The sequence below is a fragment of the Lotus japonicus genome, chromosome 4, assembly GCF_012489685.1.
Source record: "Lotus japonicus ecotype B-129 chromosome 4, LjGifu_v1.2".
NCBI classification, from domain to species: Eukaryota; Viridiplantae; Streptophyta; class Magnoliopsida; order Fabales; family Fabaceae; genus Lotus; species Lotus japonicus.
In genome coordinates this window covers 7738166-7750975 of record NC_080044.1, presented here as the reverse complement: position 1 = coordinate 7750975, position 12810 = coordinate 7738166, and the positions used below count along the sequence as shown (strand labels likewise).

At 41.0% G+C, this 12810-nt stretch overlaps 3 protein-coding genes across 3 annotated transcripts; all 3 read left to right on the top strand.

The window, feature by feature from the left end:
* The first annotated feature begins 93 nt into the window (after window positions 1-93).
* On the top strand, window positions 94-1512 carry LOC130712211 (uncharacterized). Its single transcript, XM_057562048.1, has one exon. The coding sequence runs from the start codon at window positions 94-96 to the stop codon at window positions 1510-1512; it is 1419 nt and encodes a 472-aa protein (XP_057418031.1).
* Window positions 1513-2068: 556 nt separating this feature from the next.
* On the top strand, window positions 2069-5589 carry LOC130710699 (uncharacterized). The gene has a single exon (XM_057560049.1). It carries the CDS (start codon window positions 2127-2129, stop codon window positions 5571-5573), a length of 3447 nt encoding a protein of 1148 aa, XP_057416032.1. The 5' UTR covers window positions 2069-2126; the 3' UTR covers window positions 5574-5589.
* A 117-nt stretch (window positions 5590-5706) lies between these two features.
* LOC130710700 (auxin response factor 3-like) lies at window positions 5707-12058 on the top strand. Its single transcript, XM_057560050.1, has 11 exons — window positions 5707-6249; window positions 6524-6580; window positions 6996-7181; window positions 7393-7477; window positions 7575-7665; window positions 7744-7908; window positions 8841-8960; window positions 9037-9112; window positions 10147-10306; window positions 10394-11322; window positions 11770-12058. The coding sequence occupies exons 1-11, from the start codon at window positions 5956-5958 to the stop codon at window positions 11785-11787; spliced, it is 2181 nt and encodes a 726-aa protein (XP_057416033.1). The 5' UTR covers window positions 5707-5955; the 3' UTR covers window positions 11788-12058.
* Window positions 12059-12810: the final 752 nt, after the last annotated feature.

Below are 12810 nucleotides of genomic sequence, written 5' to 3'. Positions count from 1 at the left end.
TCTTTCTTTTTCGCTTATTTTCTCTGTAGTGTCGCCATCATCCTCTGACTGGGTCAGACTTCCTTTTTCTCTTTTTCACGTGCTTGCTTTACAATGGAGCGTGGCCCAAATTTTGTCCTTACGAGTGATGAATCAGAGTCGTTGTTAATTCCTGATTTAGGAGAGGATGAGGGGTCCTCTCGTACAGCTGACTTCTGGCTTGTGGGGAAAGTGGTCGCTCAAAATAGCTTTAATGTTCGTGCCTTCAAAACCACCATAGCCCAAGTTTGGAAGGTGAAGCAAGGAGTAGAGATTCGCGAGGTCGGGAGGAACTTATTTACTTTTCGTTTCTTCGACGAGCGAGATCGATCGTGGGTGCTGAAACAAGGACCATGGAACTTCGATAGATTTCTGGTGGCAGTTCAGATCTTAGATCCGCAAGAAAACCCAACAGAGGTGGTGCTGGACCGGATCCCTTTCTGGGTCAGGGTTCACGAACTCCCTCTGGCCCTTCGGACGGAGTCGGTGGCAAGATCAATTGGCGACTCTCTTGGGGGTTTTATCTCCTGGGACAGAAATGAGGATAACCGACTAGGCCCTTTCCTCCGTCTTCGATCGTGGGTGAAAATCACTTGCCCCCTCCGCAGGGGAACAATCATTGCTAGACAAGGACGTAATCCATTAAAGGTTTGGTTTCAATACGAAAGGCTGAGCAATTTCTGTTATATGTGTGGTGGCCTGGATCATGTACTGAAAGACTGTGCTGGTTTTGATGGGGATGAGGAGGAGGAGGGAATCCAGGCGCTCCCGTATGGTGCTTGGATTAGGGCTCCACCGCTACGGTCAAATGTGATTTCTGGAATACGTGGGGAAGTTTCACGATCTGGAGTTAATTGTCCTGAGGCTTTGGTTGAAGGGCACGGGCCGGTGGTAACTTCAGATACGGTTCCTAGTAAGGGTGATGGTAGGGTTGACTCAGAGGTCTTGGTCGATGCTTTAGTGTCTAACCTTGCCAAAGTTAATATGAAACAGGTTGTGGGTAACTGTTCTGAAACTGAAAAGGATCAGGTAGCAGTCGAGGAGGCTAACCAACAACTTAAGGCATCGGGGGGGGTAAAACCTTCTACTGTTATCCTGAATACAGTTGGGCAAGGCAGTGGGTTAGAGAAGGCAGATGAGGGAGCCCCTAAGGAGGTGACTTCTACTGAGGAGCAGGAACAGGTGGCTAAAGCTGCCGAGGCACAACACACCGAGGAGCTTTGTGTGCTGGTAGGACCTGAGGAGACTGTGGTGATGGGTGGTCCTGTGAAGAAGATAGTGGCAGGAAAGGGTGATGGGAGGAAATGGAAGAAGATAGCCAGGGATACCAAGGCTCTTTCCTCGGCCATATCATCAGCAGGAGCATCGAAGAGGAAAAGTTCTTTGCTGAATGACCCTATGGTCCTAATGGATAGTATTGATGATGTTCCTTTGAAAAAGTTATGTGATATGCTAACGGTGGAGGCTGGAGACCAGCCCCGCCGACAGCCATGAAAATATTATCATGGAACTGCCGGGGATTAAGGGGAGTACCGGCAGTTAGGGCCTTGTCAAGGCTCTGTACTAAAACAAAACCCCAAATTGTCTTCTTAATGGAGACTAGAAGCTATGTAACTGAGTTTGATAGGATTAAAGTTTCCACAGGTTTTGACTGTTGTTTTGCAATGAGTTGTTCAGGTGATAATAGAAGGAGGTCTGGTGGTGTGGCTATGTTATGGAAAAGCACCTTGGATGTGAGTCTTCTGTCTTACTCTCTAAACCACATCAGTGCTATGGTGACGGATGAATGGGACCAGCAGTGGTGCTTTTCTGGGGTCTATGGCTTCCCGGAAGAGGATAGAAAATTGCAAACCCTTGAGCTGCTGCGAAATCTAAAGGCTCAAGTACAGGGCAAATGGATTTGTGTGGGGGATTTTAATCTGATAAGTAGTACCTCAGAGAAAATGGGGGGAAGACCAGCGAATATAGTCCACATGGGTCTCTTTAATGATGCGATTGAGGATTGTGGTTTGTCAGATGTAGGCTTCAGTGGTCTTCCTTTTACTTGGGACAATGGCAGAGAAGGTAGTCATAATATAAAAGAGAGATTGGATAGATGCTTGGTTAACATGGATTTCTCAGCTACTTTCCCTTCAGTCCGTGTTGATCATATGGGAAGTTACGGTTCTGATCACTCTGTCTTGGCTATTTCGTGGCTCAGTGGTTTTGAGCAACATAATGCTTCTGAGCAGAAAAAAAGACCTTTTCGTTTTGAGGAAATCTGGATAAACTCTGAGGAATGTAAACAGTTGGTTCATGGTGCTTGGTTTAGGCCAGGGGCTGATTGTGTTGAGAGAATTCAAGTGATGAAGGAGGTCCTGGCACCTTTTGGCAGAGAGCAAGGAAACCTGCAAAAACTAATTGCGTGCAAGGAAATAGAACTGAAAAAGCTTGAAGGGGGACCACCAACCAGTGAATGCTTGAAAAAGAAAAAGGAGGTTCTCAAAGAGTTTGATGACTTGCTGAAAGATGAAGAAGTGTATTGGAGACAAAGGTCTAGGGCCCTTTGGCTGAAAGAAGGCGACAAGAATACAAAATTCTTTCACAAGAAAGCTTCTCAGAGAAGAAAGCATAACTGTATCAAGAAAATGAAAAATGAACAAGGGGACTGGGTTTTTGGGGAGAAGGCAGTAGCACAGGTTATCCAAAACCATTTTCAGCAAGTTTTTTCTTCGGATAATCCCCTAAATATCCCTGATACTTGTCAAAGAGTGAGGCATAAATTGAATACAGATATGATTGAGCATCTTGCTTCCCCTTTCTCAAGTGCTGAAGTTAAATTTGCAATAGATCAAATGCATCCTCTAAAATCGCCGGGACCTGATGGATTACCTGCTCTTTTCTACCAACACTACTGGGATCTGGTAGGGGGAGCGGTCACAAATCATGTCTTGGATATTCTGAATAACGGTAAGGATGTTTTAGCGATAAATGATACCTTCATCTGCCTCATTCCGAAGGTGTCCAAACCACAATCCCCCAAGGATCTACGTCCTATAAGTCTTTGTAATGTGTTGATGAAAATTGTGACCAAGTGCATTGCTAATAGGCTCAAGCACATTCTGCCAAAGCTTGTGGGGGAAACTCAGAGTGCTTTTATCCCCGGGAGGCTAATTACAGATAACGCTTTGATTGGAATGGAGGTCTTCCACTATATGAAAAAGAAGAAGCATGGCAAGCAAGGCTGGATGGCATTAAAGCTCGACATGTCGAAAGCATACGACAGAATAGAATGGCTTTTTTTAAGGGGTGTCCTAGAGGCCATGTCCTTCCCCCCACCTTTTGTGGAGTTAATTTTGAGGTGTATCACTTCTGTTCGTTATGCTATTTTACTTAATGGAGAACCACAAGATTGGTTTTGTCCTCAACGTGGGCTCCGACAAGGGGATCCAATCTCCCCATATTTGTTCATTCTTTGTGCTGAGGTTTTTGCTGGTCTGATAGAGGAACAAGTTGCCTTGGGGAATTTGCACGGAGTGAGGATTGCAAGGGGAGCACCCCAAATCTCTCATCTATTCTTTGCTGATGATAGCCTTCTCTTTATGAGGGCTAACTTGATGGAAGCGGATCAAATTCTTGCCACTATTAAAAAGTATGAAGTTGCATCGGGGCAACGAGTTAACTTTGATAAAACTGAGTTGTCTTTTAGCCAAAATGTGCCACAACAGTTAAGTTCACTTATCCGGAATAGGATGGAGGTCAAGGCAGTCGACACTCATGAGAGATATCTTGGTTTGCCCACGATAATTGGAAGATCTAAGAAGGCTATTTTCTCAAGTGTTCAAGAGAGGCTCGTAAGAAAACTAAAGGGATGGAAAGAGAAGTTTTTATCAAGAGCTGGAAAGGAGGTGCTTCTCAAGGCCGTTGCACAAGCAATACCAACATACATAATGAGCTGCTTTAAAATTCCTGATGGCATTTGTGACTCAATGGCTTCTCTGATGTCAAATTTCTGGTGGGGACAGAAGCAAAATGAAAGGAAGATCCATTGGATGAGTTGGTCCAAGTTGTGCCTTCCGAAACACAGTGGTGGACTGGGATTCCGGGATTTCAAATGCTTCAATGAAGCTTTATTAGCAAAACAGGTGTGGCGGCTGGTTCAGAATAAGGACTCCCTATTGTATAAAAATCTTAAGGCTAGGTACTTTCCCAGATCCTCCATTCTTGAGGCCTCTGTGGGCTTCAGACCTAGCTTCTCCTGGAGGAGTATCTGTGCTGCAAAAGATGTTATTAAGGATGGATCAACTTGGAAAATAGGGAATGGTAAAGCAGTGTCCATTTGGGGTGATTCTTGGCTACCAGGTCCCGGTTCTGGGAATGTGCTTAGCTCTATCAAAGAGCTCCCTTCAACTGCCAAAGTAGATAGCTTAATAGATAATATACAGAGAAGTTGGAATACAGTTTTGGTGGATTTAATCTTTCATCCTATTGAGGCGATCAAAATTAAGAGCATTCCTTTAGCTTGGTTTGAGAAGGAGGATTTGTTAGTGTGGAAGCACAACTCCTCGGGTGTGTTCTCTGTCAGATCAGCATACTCTATGCTAATGCAGAGGAAGATCTCTAGCTTGGCCTCATCCTCGTCCACAAGGTCTGTTTGTAATTTTGTTTGGCGGCTGAAAGTTCCTAAAAAAGTGCAGCACTTTATGTATAGATTGCTGAACAAATCACTTCCTTGCCAACAAAATCTGAAGCGGAGGGGTATTAAAATTGAACCTTTGTGTCCTCTATGTGGTGAGCATCGGGAGGAAACTCCTTTCCACCTTTTTCTGAACTGCAATTGGGCGCGTCAGGTCTGGTTTATGTCAGACTTAGCTATCAAATCAGGGGAAGTCGCAACTGAGTTAGACAATTGGCTGCTGCAAATGAAAGAAATAGTGTCGCTGGACGTAATGGATCAAGTTGCCATGATCTGTTGGAGCATTTGGAAGTCCAGAAATGACTGCATTTTCAATAAGATTGTGCCCGACCCTAAAAGAGCTACAGAAATTGCTACCAGTATGCGACTAGATTGGTTAACATATCAGCCACAAAACAAAGGTTCGAGGTCAGTTCCCTCTGATCCAGTTTGGACACCTCCTCCTGCTGGTCTTATGAAACTTAATTTTGATGCGGGTTGGGCTGGTGAAAAGGGTTCTGGTTTTGGCCTAGTGGTTAGAAATGACAATGGTGGATTCCAAGTAGCCTCATCTCATTACGAAGATTGTAGAAGGGAACCTTTAATAGCGGAAGCTATGTGTTTTAGATGGGCACTTAATCTTGCAGCTAATTGGGGTCTAGATAGCTTAGTCTTCTCCTCTGATTGTCAACAATTAGTCAAGGCTTTTCACTGTCCTTCTGATTTCCCCTCTTTGGCTCACATCATGTTGGATTGTACTCAGCTGGTTAATAGCTTTAGGAACTTCTCTTTTTGTTTCGATTACAGGCAGACTAATAGAGTTGCCCATGCTTTGGCAGCTGAGAGTCATTTGTACAAAGACTGCGAATGGTGGGGTGATCCCCCTGTGGGTATCCTATGACACTTGGCAGCAGATTTTCCTAATTGAATGAAGTTATGTTGTTATCAAAAAAAAAAAAAAGAGAAAGTAAAAGGAAAGAAGCCCCAAAAAAGAAACAAAAGGAAAACTTGGCAGAGAGTGGAGGCAGAGGGTGGTGTGTGGTGTGGGATGGAAAAGACAGAGAAAAGAGAAGAAGAGGGTCTCTTTCTTTTTGGAGTATTGGGTCAGGTTCTTCTTTTAGAAGCAATGCAATGCCAAAGTTACTCACGCTCTCTGAAAATGCTGCAGCACTAGGCATGAAAAAACAACACCTTCTTCTTCTTCTTCTTCAAATACTAGTACTGCTTCCCTTCTTCTTCTTCTCTCTCACCTTCTTCTCCAACTACCTCTCTTCTCTCCTTCCATGGCGGGCTTGATCGATCTCAACACGGCTGAGGACGATGAAACGCCGTCATCTGGTGGCTCTTCTTCCACCTCTGCCACCAGCATGAGTATTACTACTGCAACCCCTTCTGCTTCTTCTGTGTGCTTGGAGCTCTGGCATGCGTGTGCGGGTCCTATGATCTGTCTTCCGAAGAAAGGAAGCGTTGTTGTGTACTTTCCTCAAGGACACTTGGAGCTGGTTCAGGATCTTCAGCTTCTTCTCCCGAACATTCCACCCCATGTGTTCTGTCGTGTTGTTGATGTCAAGCTTCATGTGAGTGTTCCTATGTTGTCTGTAACTGGTCGGGTCAGGTTTTTGTTTTTCTTCTCAAAGTTGGTTTCTTTTTGGGTTTTCACATGTGGGTTCTATTTGCTTGCTGAGGAAAATTTTGGGAAAATTGGTTGTGTCAGTTTCAAGCTTAACAAATGATACACTGTTGACAATTTGGGGATAATAGTCATTTTTCTTGTATTTGTGCACTGTGTATATGCTTCATCTCTCAGTTTCTTCTTGTAACTTTTGAAGGGTTGGTGCTTTGTTTTTGCAGGCAGAGGAAGGGAGTGATGAAGTGTATTGCCAGGTTTTGTTGGTTCCTGAAAGTGAGGTGAGGTGAAGCTAATTTATGATTTCAATTCAGTTCCATTTTGGAGAGTGAGCTGAAAAAGGAAAGAAATCTCAACTCAGATTCTTGAGATGTTCCATACCTAAGTCTTAGGGGCTTAGTAAAATTAACCAATTGAGATGATTATATTGAAATTGCTCAAATTGAGCTAAGTTGAGTGTCATCTCTCTGCAAATCAAAGGCGTCAAACAGTACACAATCTAGCTCTAGACAACTTTTTTTATCTCTTGTGTCCATGTTACTTGTCCTTTCACCAACCCTTACCAGTGAAAAAGAGAAATACAAAATATTCTCTGATTGAAAATTGAAGGAAAAAGAGAGAGAGACAGCTAGATTAGTATTAAATGAAGTGCCTTTACTAACTGAATTTGCATGAACTTGGCCACTGTTTGTGTAGCAAGTGCAGCAGAAGTTGCAGGAAGGGGAAGTTGATGCTGATGGTGAAGAGGAGGAGGATACTGAAACTATGATGAAGTCATCAACACCCCACATGTTCTGCAAGACTCTCACTGCATCTGATACTAGTACTCATGGTGGATTCTCTGTGCCTCGTCGAGCAGCGGAAGATTGCTTTCCTCCCCTGGTAATTATGAATGATGATGTATTCATTTTGTCTTGTGAAATTGAGTCCTTTTTGCATACTGCAGTTAAGTTTTCTCTCATAAATGTTTTGAGATCAGACATCCTTGTTCAATTCGAAAGTCCTTTCATCAAACAATTGGCATCAAGTTTCCTACATTTAAATCAGATTGTTGTTCCAAAGCATTTTGAATATAAGTCCACTGTTTCTTTAGGATTACAGTCAACAGAGACCTTCACAAGAGCTTGTGGCAAAGGATCTGCATGGCCGGGAATGGAAGTTCCGTCATATTTACCGGGGTGTGTCACTTATGTCTCATGTCTGTAAGGAAAAGAATAACCCAGCTAGAATAGCACTTGGCTGATTTTGACTGGATTTCCTGTTTCTCATTAACAGGGCAGCCACGGAGACATTTGTTAACAACCGGATGGAGTGGATTTGTGAACAAGAAGAAGCTTGTGTCTGGAGATGCTGTTCTGTTTCTTAGGTAAGAAGACCTAGATTCTATCAAATAATAAGTATTACTTGGGACAAGGACAGGAACAACACTTATACTTCATGACAGGGGTGAAGATGGAGAACTGAGATTGGGAATTCGTAGGGCAGCTCAATTGAATAATGGGTGTACCTTTTCTGCTCTCCCGGGCCAGCAATTGAATCATAGCAGTCTTACTGATGTGTTTAATGCTTTATCTACAAGAAGTGCCTTCAGCGTTCACTACAATCCAAGGTATTTTTTGGTTCTTTTCTTCTCACTTCTTTAGTAGTTATTGAAAGAGAAATGTCAGTTTCTATCTACAATTTGTACTTTGTAGAGTGTCATGTTTGTATGTGATAAAATTCAGAAGGGTGTTTAGTTAAATATGATATAAACAATCACTTAATCAGTTTGTCCACTTTTTTTTAGCTTCACACTTCTACTTTAATGTGCAAAACTAGAGATTTCATTTGATAGAAGAAAACAAAACTAAATCCAGTTCATAGCTAGAACCCACTACTTATTTAATGCTTCCAGTTACTCCACATGTTTTTTAGTGTTTTATCCATGATTATATGTGCAGACAGAGTCCAGCTAATATTCTATGTTGTTTCTGTGGATGCATTATGAGATTTGTACTGGAACTTCTCCTTTGTGGCTGTCATTTGTTTTTAATTGCTTCACCAGAAGTTTACATGTTCCATGCCTTGTGCCAAATACATTCATTAATCATCTTCTCTCATTATCTTTCCCAATGGCTTAGAGGTTTGTCCCTTAGTGAATAACTTCCCCTTTCAACTTGTGGGAAATCATTATCATGTGAATATCCTTGCAACATATCATTCCTGCTTTTACTTCCATCCTAACTCATTGCCCTAATAGCCCCCTATGAGTAACTCTGCAATGCAATCACTATTGCTTTTGTTATTGTTAATGCCTAGGTGTACATGTAGTTAAGTACCTTCCACACACAAATGGATACTTAATAAATCAAGTAATTATGCTGGCACAACTTATGAATTTTGAGATATTTTTTTCCCATTCTTGCTTTCACATAAATATACTGACTTGGTCTAGTTTTCAAGAATCTCTGGTGATGGTTCTTCTGTTTTTTTTTTGCCTTTCTTTATTGCCAAACATGGCATCTGATTAGTGTCTTCTAAATTTTCACCTTTCCTATGTAGGGCCAGCTCATCTGAGTTCATCGTACCTATCCACAAGTTCTTAAAGAGCCTTGATTATTCTTATTCAGCTGGAATGAGGTTCAGAATGCGTTTTGAAACCGACGATGCTGCAGAGAGAAGGTTAGTTCATGATTATGCTTGCTGCTTTTAGATAACCCTATTAGAAAAGTCTCTTAGTCCAATTTCTTTTACGCAGATGTGCAGGATTAATTGTTGGAATTACTGATGTGGATCCTGTTAGATGGCCTGGATCAAAATGGAAATGCCTACTGGTAATTGCTGGGGTCTTCCTGATTCTTTAATATAAAATTATCATTTATAAGTGTGGGTTAGGAGGTGGGTGGGTGTTCGGAAACGCGAGGCTGTATGAGTACTTTGGCTTTTTAAGGAAATACTTATGGTTTTGCACTTTTGCTATGTCTTTGTTGCTGTTTCATTGGTGTTGTTGTGGCTCCTCATTTTTATAGCTGCATAGCATATGATGTCCAAGCCTGCTTGTGTTATAGCATAAACTTTTATGCCTGCAGTCTTATTTTACATTTTAAGGGTACACTTTGCATGATTGAGTTTTCTATACTCAAATCTAAAGTTAATAGTCTTGTAGAAATTTACACAGATTAGCCTTTCACTTTACTAACTACATATTATATAACCTCAGGATAGGATTTTCAAACCAACATAATATCTCACTTTTACTGTTTACATTATCTTTTGATACGATAATCTATACCTTATGTTATGTAGAGACTCAAGGAAGTGACTCTTGATCTCATTTGATATGCTTTTTCAGTTTATGCAATTATGAACTTGAAATTATATAGTTGAAGAGAATAATATTATAACTACCTCAGCAGATTGGAAAAGTAATTAAGTATAAAATACCAATAAGATCTCAAGAAGTGGTAACGAAAAAAATAAAATTAAACATGAGCATTCTCAAGACAGCTTCAGTTTTTGAGTAAACATGAGCATATTTCTGGTACCTGTAATGATTAATGAATATATAAATTATAGAAAAGGTCATTCAAGTACCTGTTTGAAGCTAGTAAACCTATGAGAAAAGCTTCCCATGCTAGTAGTAGTAGTGACTTAAGTACCATATTGTGATTGGCTCTTTGGTTTAAATTTATATTACAAATCAGTGTTATCCTTTGTATGTGAATGTATATTTGGTAATTTCTTATGTAACTTGATACTTGTGTTCAGATCATACCCTATTAACCTCACAAACTGTGACATGTTATGTGATGTGATTCTAAGAGTGACTTTATTGATGGTAGCTGTAAGTTCTTTCTCATCTCTGTAGGTAAGGTGGGATGACTTAGAAGCCACAAGAAATAATAGGGTTTCCCCATGGGAGATTGAGCCATCTGGTTCTGCTTCCATCCCCAATAACTTGATGGCAGCTAGTTTGAAGAGGACCAGGATTGGATTGCCTTCAACACAGCTAGAATTTCCAGTTCCCAGTATATTTCAGAAATTTCTTGTCATTTAACTTTGAGCTTTCCGAACTTATGCAACATCATTGATGAGTTGTTCTCTTCTTCTGACAGATGGGATGGGAGCATCAGACTTTGGGGAATCACTAAGGTTCCAGAAGGTCTTGCAAGGTCAAGAAATTTCGGGCGTTGATACTACTTTTGATGGTATTAATGCGCCGAGTCACCAATCGTATGAATTAAGGAGATGTTATCCTGGTTCAAACTACCCTGGGATTTCATCAACAGGAAGCAGCATCAGAATCCCTCAAATGAGTTCTGATGTTTCCTACAACAGCATAGGCTTTAGTGAATCTTTCCGATTCCAGAAGGTCTTGCAAGGTCAAGAAATACTTCCTAGCCAACCATATGGAGGAGCCTCTGGTTATGAGGCTTGTGGAAATGGTGGCTTTGGAGTTTTTGATGGTTACCAGGTGCTGAGATCCAGAAATGGATGGTCAACCCATATGAACAACCATCCTTCACATTTGCATCAATCTGTTCCAGCCGGGCAAGTTTCATCTCCTTCATCTGTGTTAACGTTTCAGCAATCAATCAATCAAGGTGTGAACTTGGAGACCAATAACAAAACCAATCAGGTGATGGAGGGTAGAGTCCACCACCAAGGCTTATATCCTTCAACAATGAAAGGTGGAACGTTTGTATCAACCCCCTCTTGTGAGCCTAGTTTCCGCCGGCAAGCTCAGGAAGATGCTAATTCTTTGGGTTTTATAAATTTGCATAATCAGTTGGATAGTTCACACTCACATGATCCTATTTCACTACTGAGAGGCCCTCAAGAGGTGGTTTCCTCATGTAAAAGTAGCTGCAGAGTCTTTGGTTTTTCATTAACTGAGGGTGCTCGCAGTGCAAATGAGGAGGCTGACCCATCTACAGTCACTTGTCAATTAAATCCTGGAACTTCTTTTATCAGACACGTCGAAGATGATTTCCGTCCAAGGCATTCGCTTCGGAGCAAGGCAGTTGGAAAATATTGTAGCAAAGTATGTGATCTTTATCCTTTTAAAAAGCATGGTATTTGATAGTGTTGCAGGGCACTTAATAGATTCTGCAGGTTCACTAGCTGAACTTGTTGATAAATGAGAATCATCATTTATGACCTTGGTGGATATGATCTAAACAAGAGTGAATTATGTGTTTATGCTAGAAGATACATATGGTAGCGCTGAGCTATCAAATTTCATATCAAATTAGGTTTAACATATGCTTGTGATTGCTCATGGCATGCAAATAACTTGCATAGTTTCAAAGCCCTTAGATTGATTCGACAATGTTGTGTGGAAAAGTGATGGTGCTACCTGATTTGAAGTACTTGGCTACTTGTTCTTTATTTCTTTTACGTTTGTTTCTCGGGTCAACTATCTGTTTGCAATTTTCTACTCATGCTGGAATCTCTGAACTTATCAAATACTTGGTCATATTGTCTGCAGGAAGTGCTGCAGTATTGAGTTGAAAATCATGATGTATGCCAGCCCTGACGCTGGCTTGAGGTAGCAATGATGTCCGTAGCTGTTGAAGTTATGTGTTTTACTATAATAATGACTTATTTTGGTTACTAGACAATTGTTGTACCTATTCGCCAAATTTAGGCATTTATCTTAAATTGGCTATGAGCCTATGACCACATTCAAAGTCCTTGTATTAATCTTTTGTGCACTCTTTTATTGACCTATATTGAGGCACCTCAATCCAATGCATATCTATCCACGTTTTTGGTCATATACACTGCTGAACTAAGTAAGCTAGGTGAAGTACATATCCTTTCATTGATCTTGAATTCCTTTTATTATTTATCTTAAGATGAGTAAGTAGATAACAGTCCTTTATCTTTATGTCTTTAATGTTTTCTCCATTATTCTTCCCTTTTTGTTTTACTCTTTCCGTTCCTTTACTATACTTTCTATATGGAGTTGTGGGTTTATGAGTATGTTTTTGCAAAATAAAATTAAAAACCATAAAAGTATGAGTTTGTTCCTTTCTTTGATGAAGATTGGTTTCATTTCTTATTTGGGTTAAGTTAAGACTATGGGTTTTCTCTGATTAGGAAGAAGTTAGGCTAGTATCTTGACAAAATAGATTTGGGGGTTTGCACGTACCCCAATCCTCTTTTTTATCAGCAATCGGTGAAGGTTGTGGAGTACGTTAGGAGGTAGAGTTGGATATATGGGCCCATGCTCGCAGCTTGGCCCGTATAACCCGTCATTCTCACAGGTTACGACCAAGTTTTTATGGCTCGGCATGTTTAACCGTTAGCCTAAATAGGTTGGTCCTAAACTGTCAAGGTTGGATGTAACCATGCTTTAGGTATGTGAATGTTGGTATATGGGTAGGCCTATGGGTTGGAACATGTAACTTGCGATTTGTAGGGGTTAATACCAGGTATAATGTAAGCTTAATTATGAAATGTGCTTTTCTAGCCCCACTTTGCTTAATCACAGGCATAAAGAAGTTAGTCCTAAATAGGTCGGGTT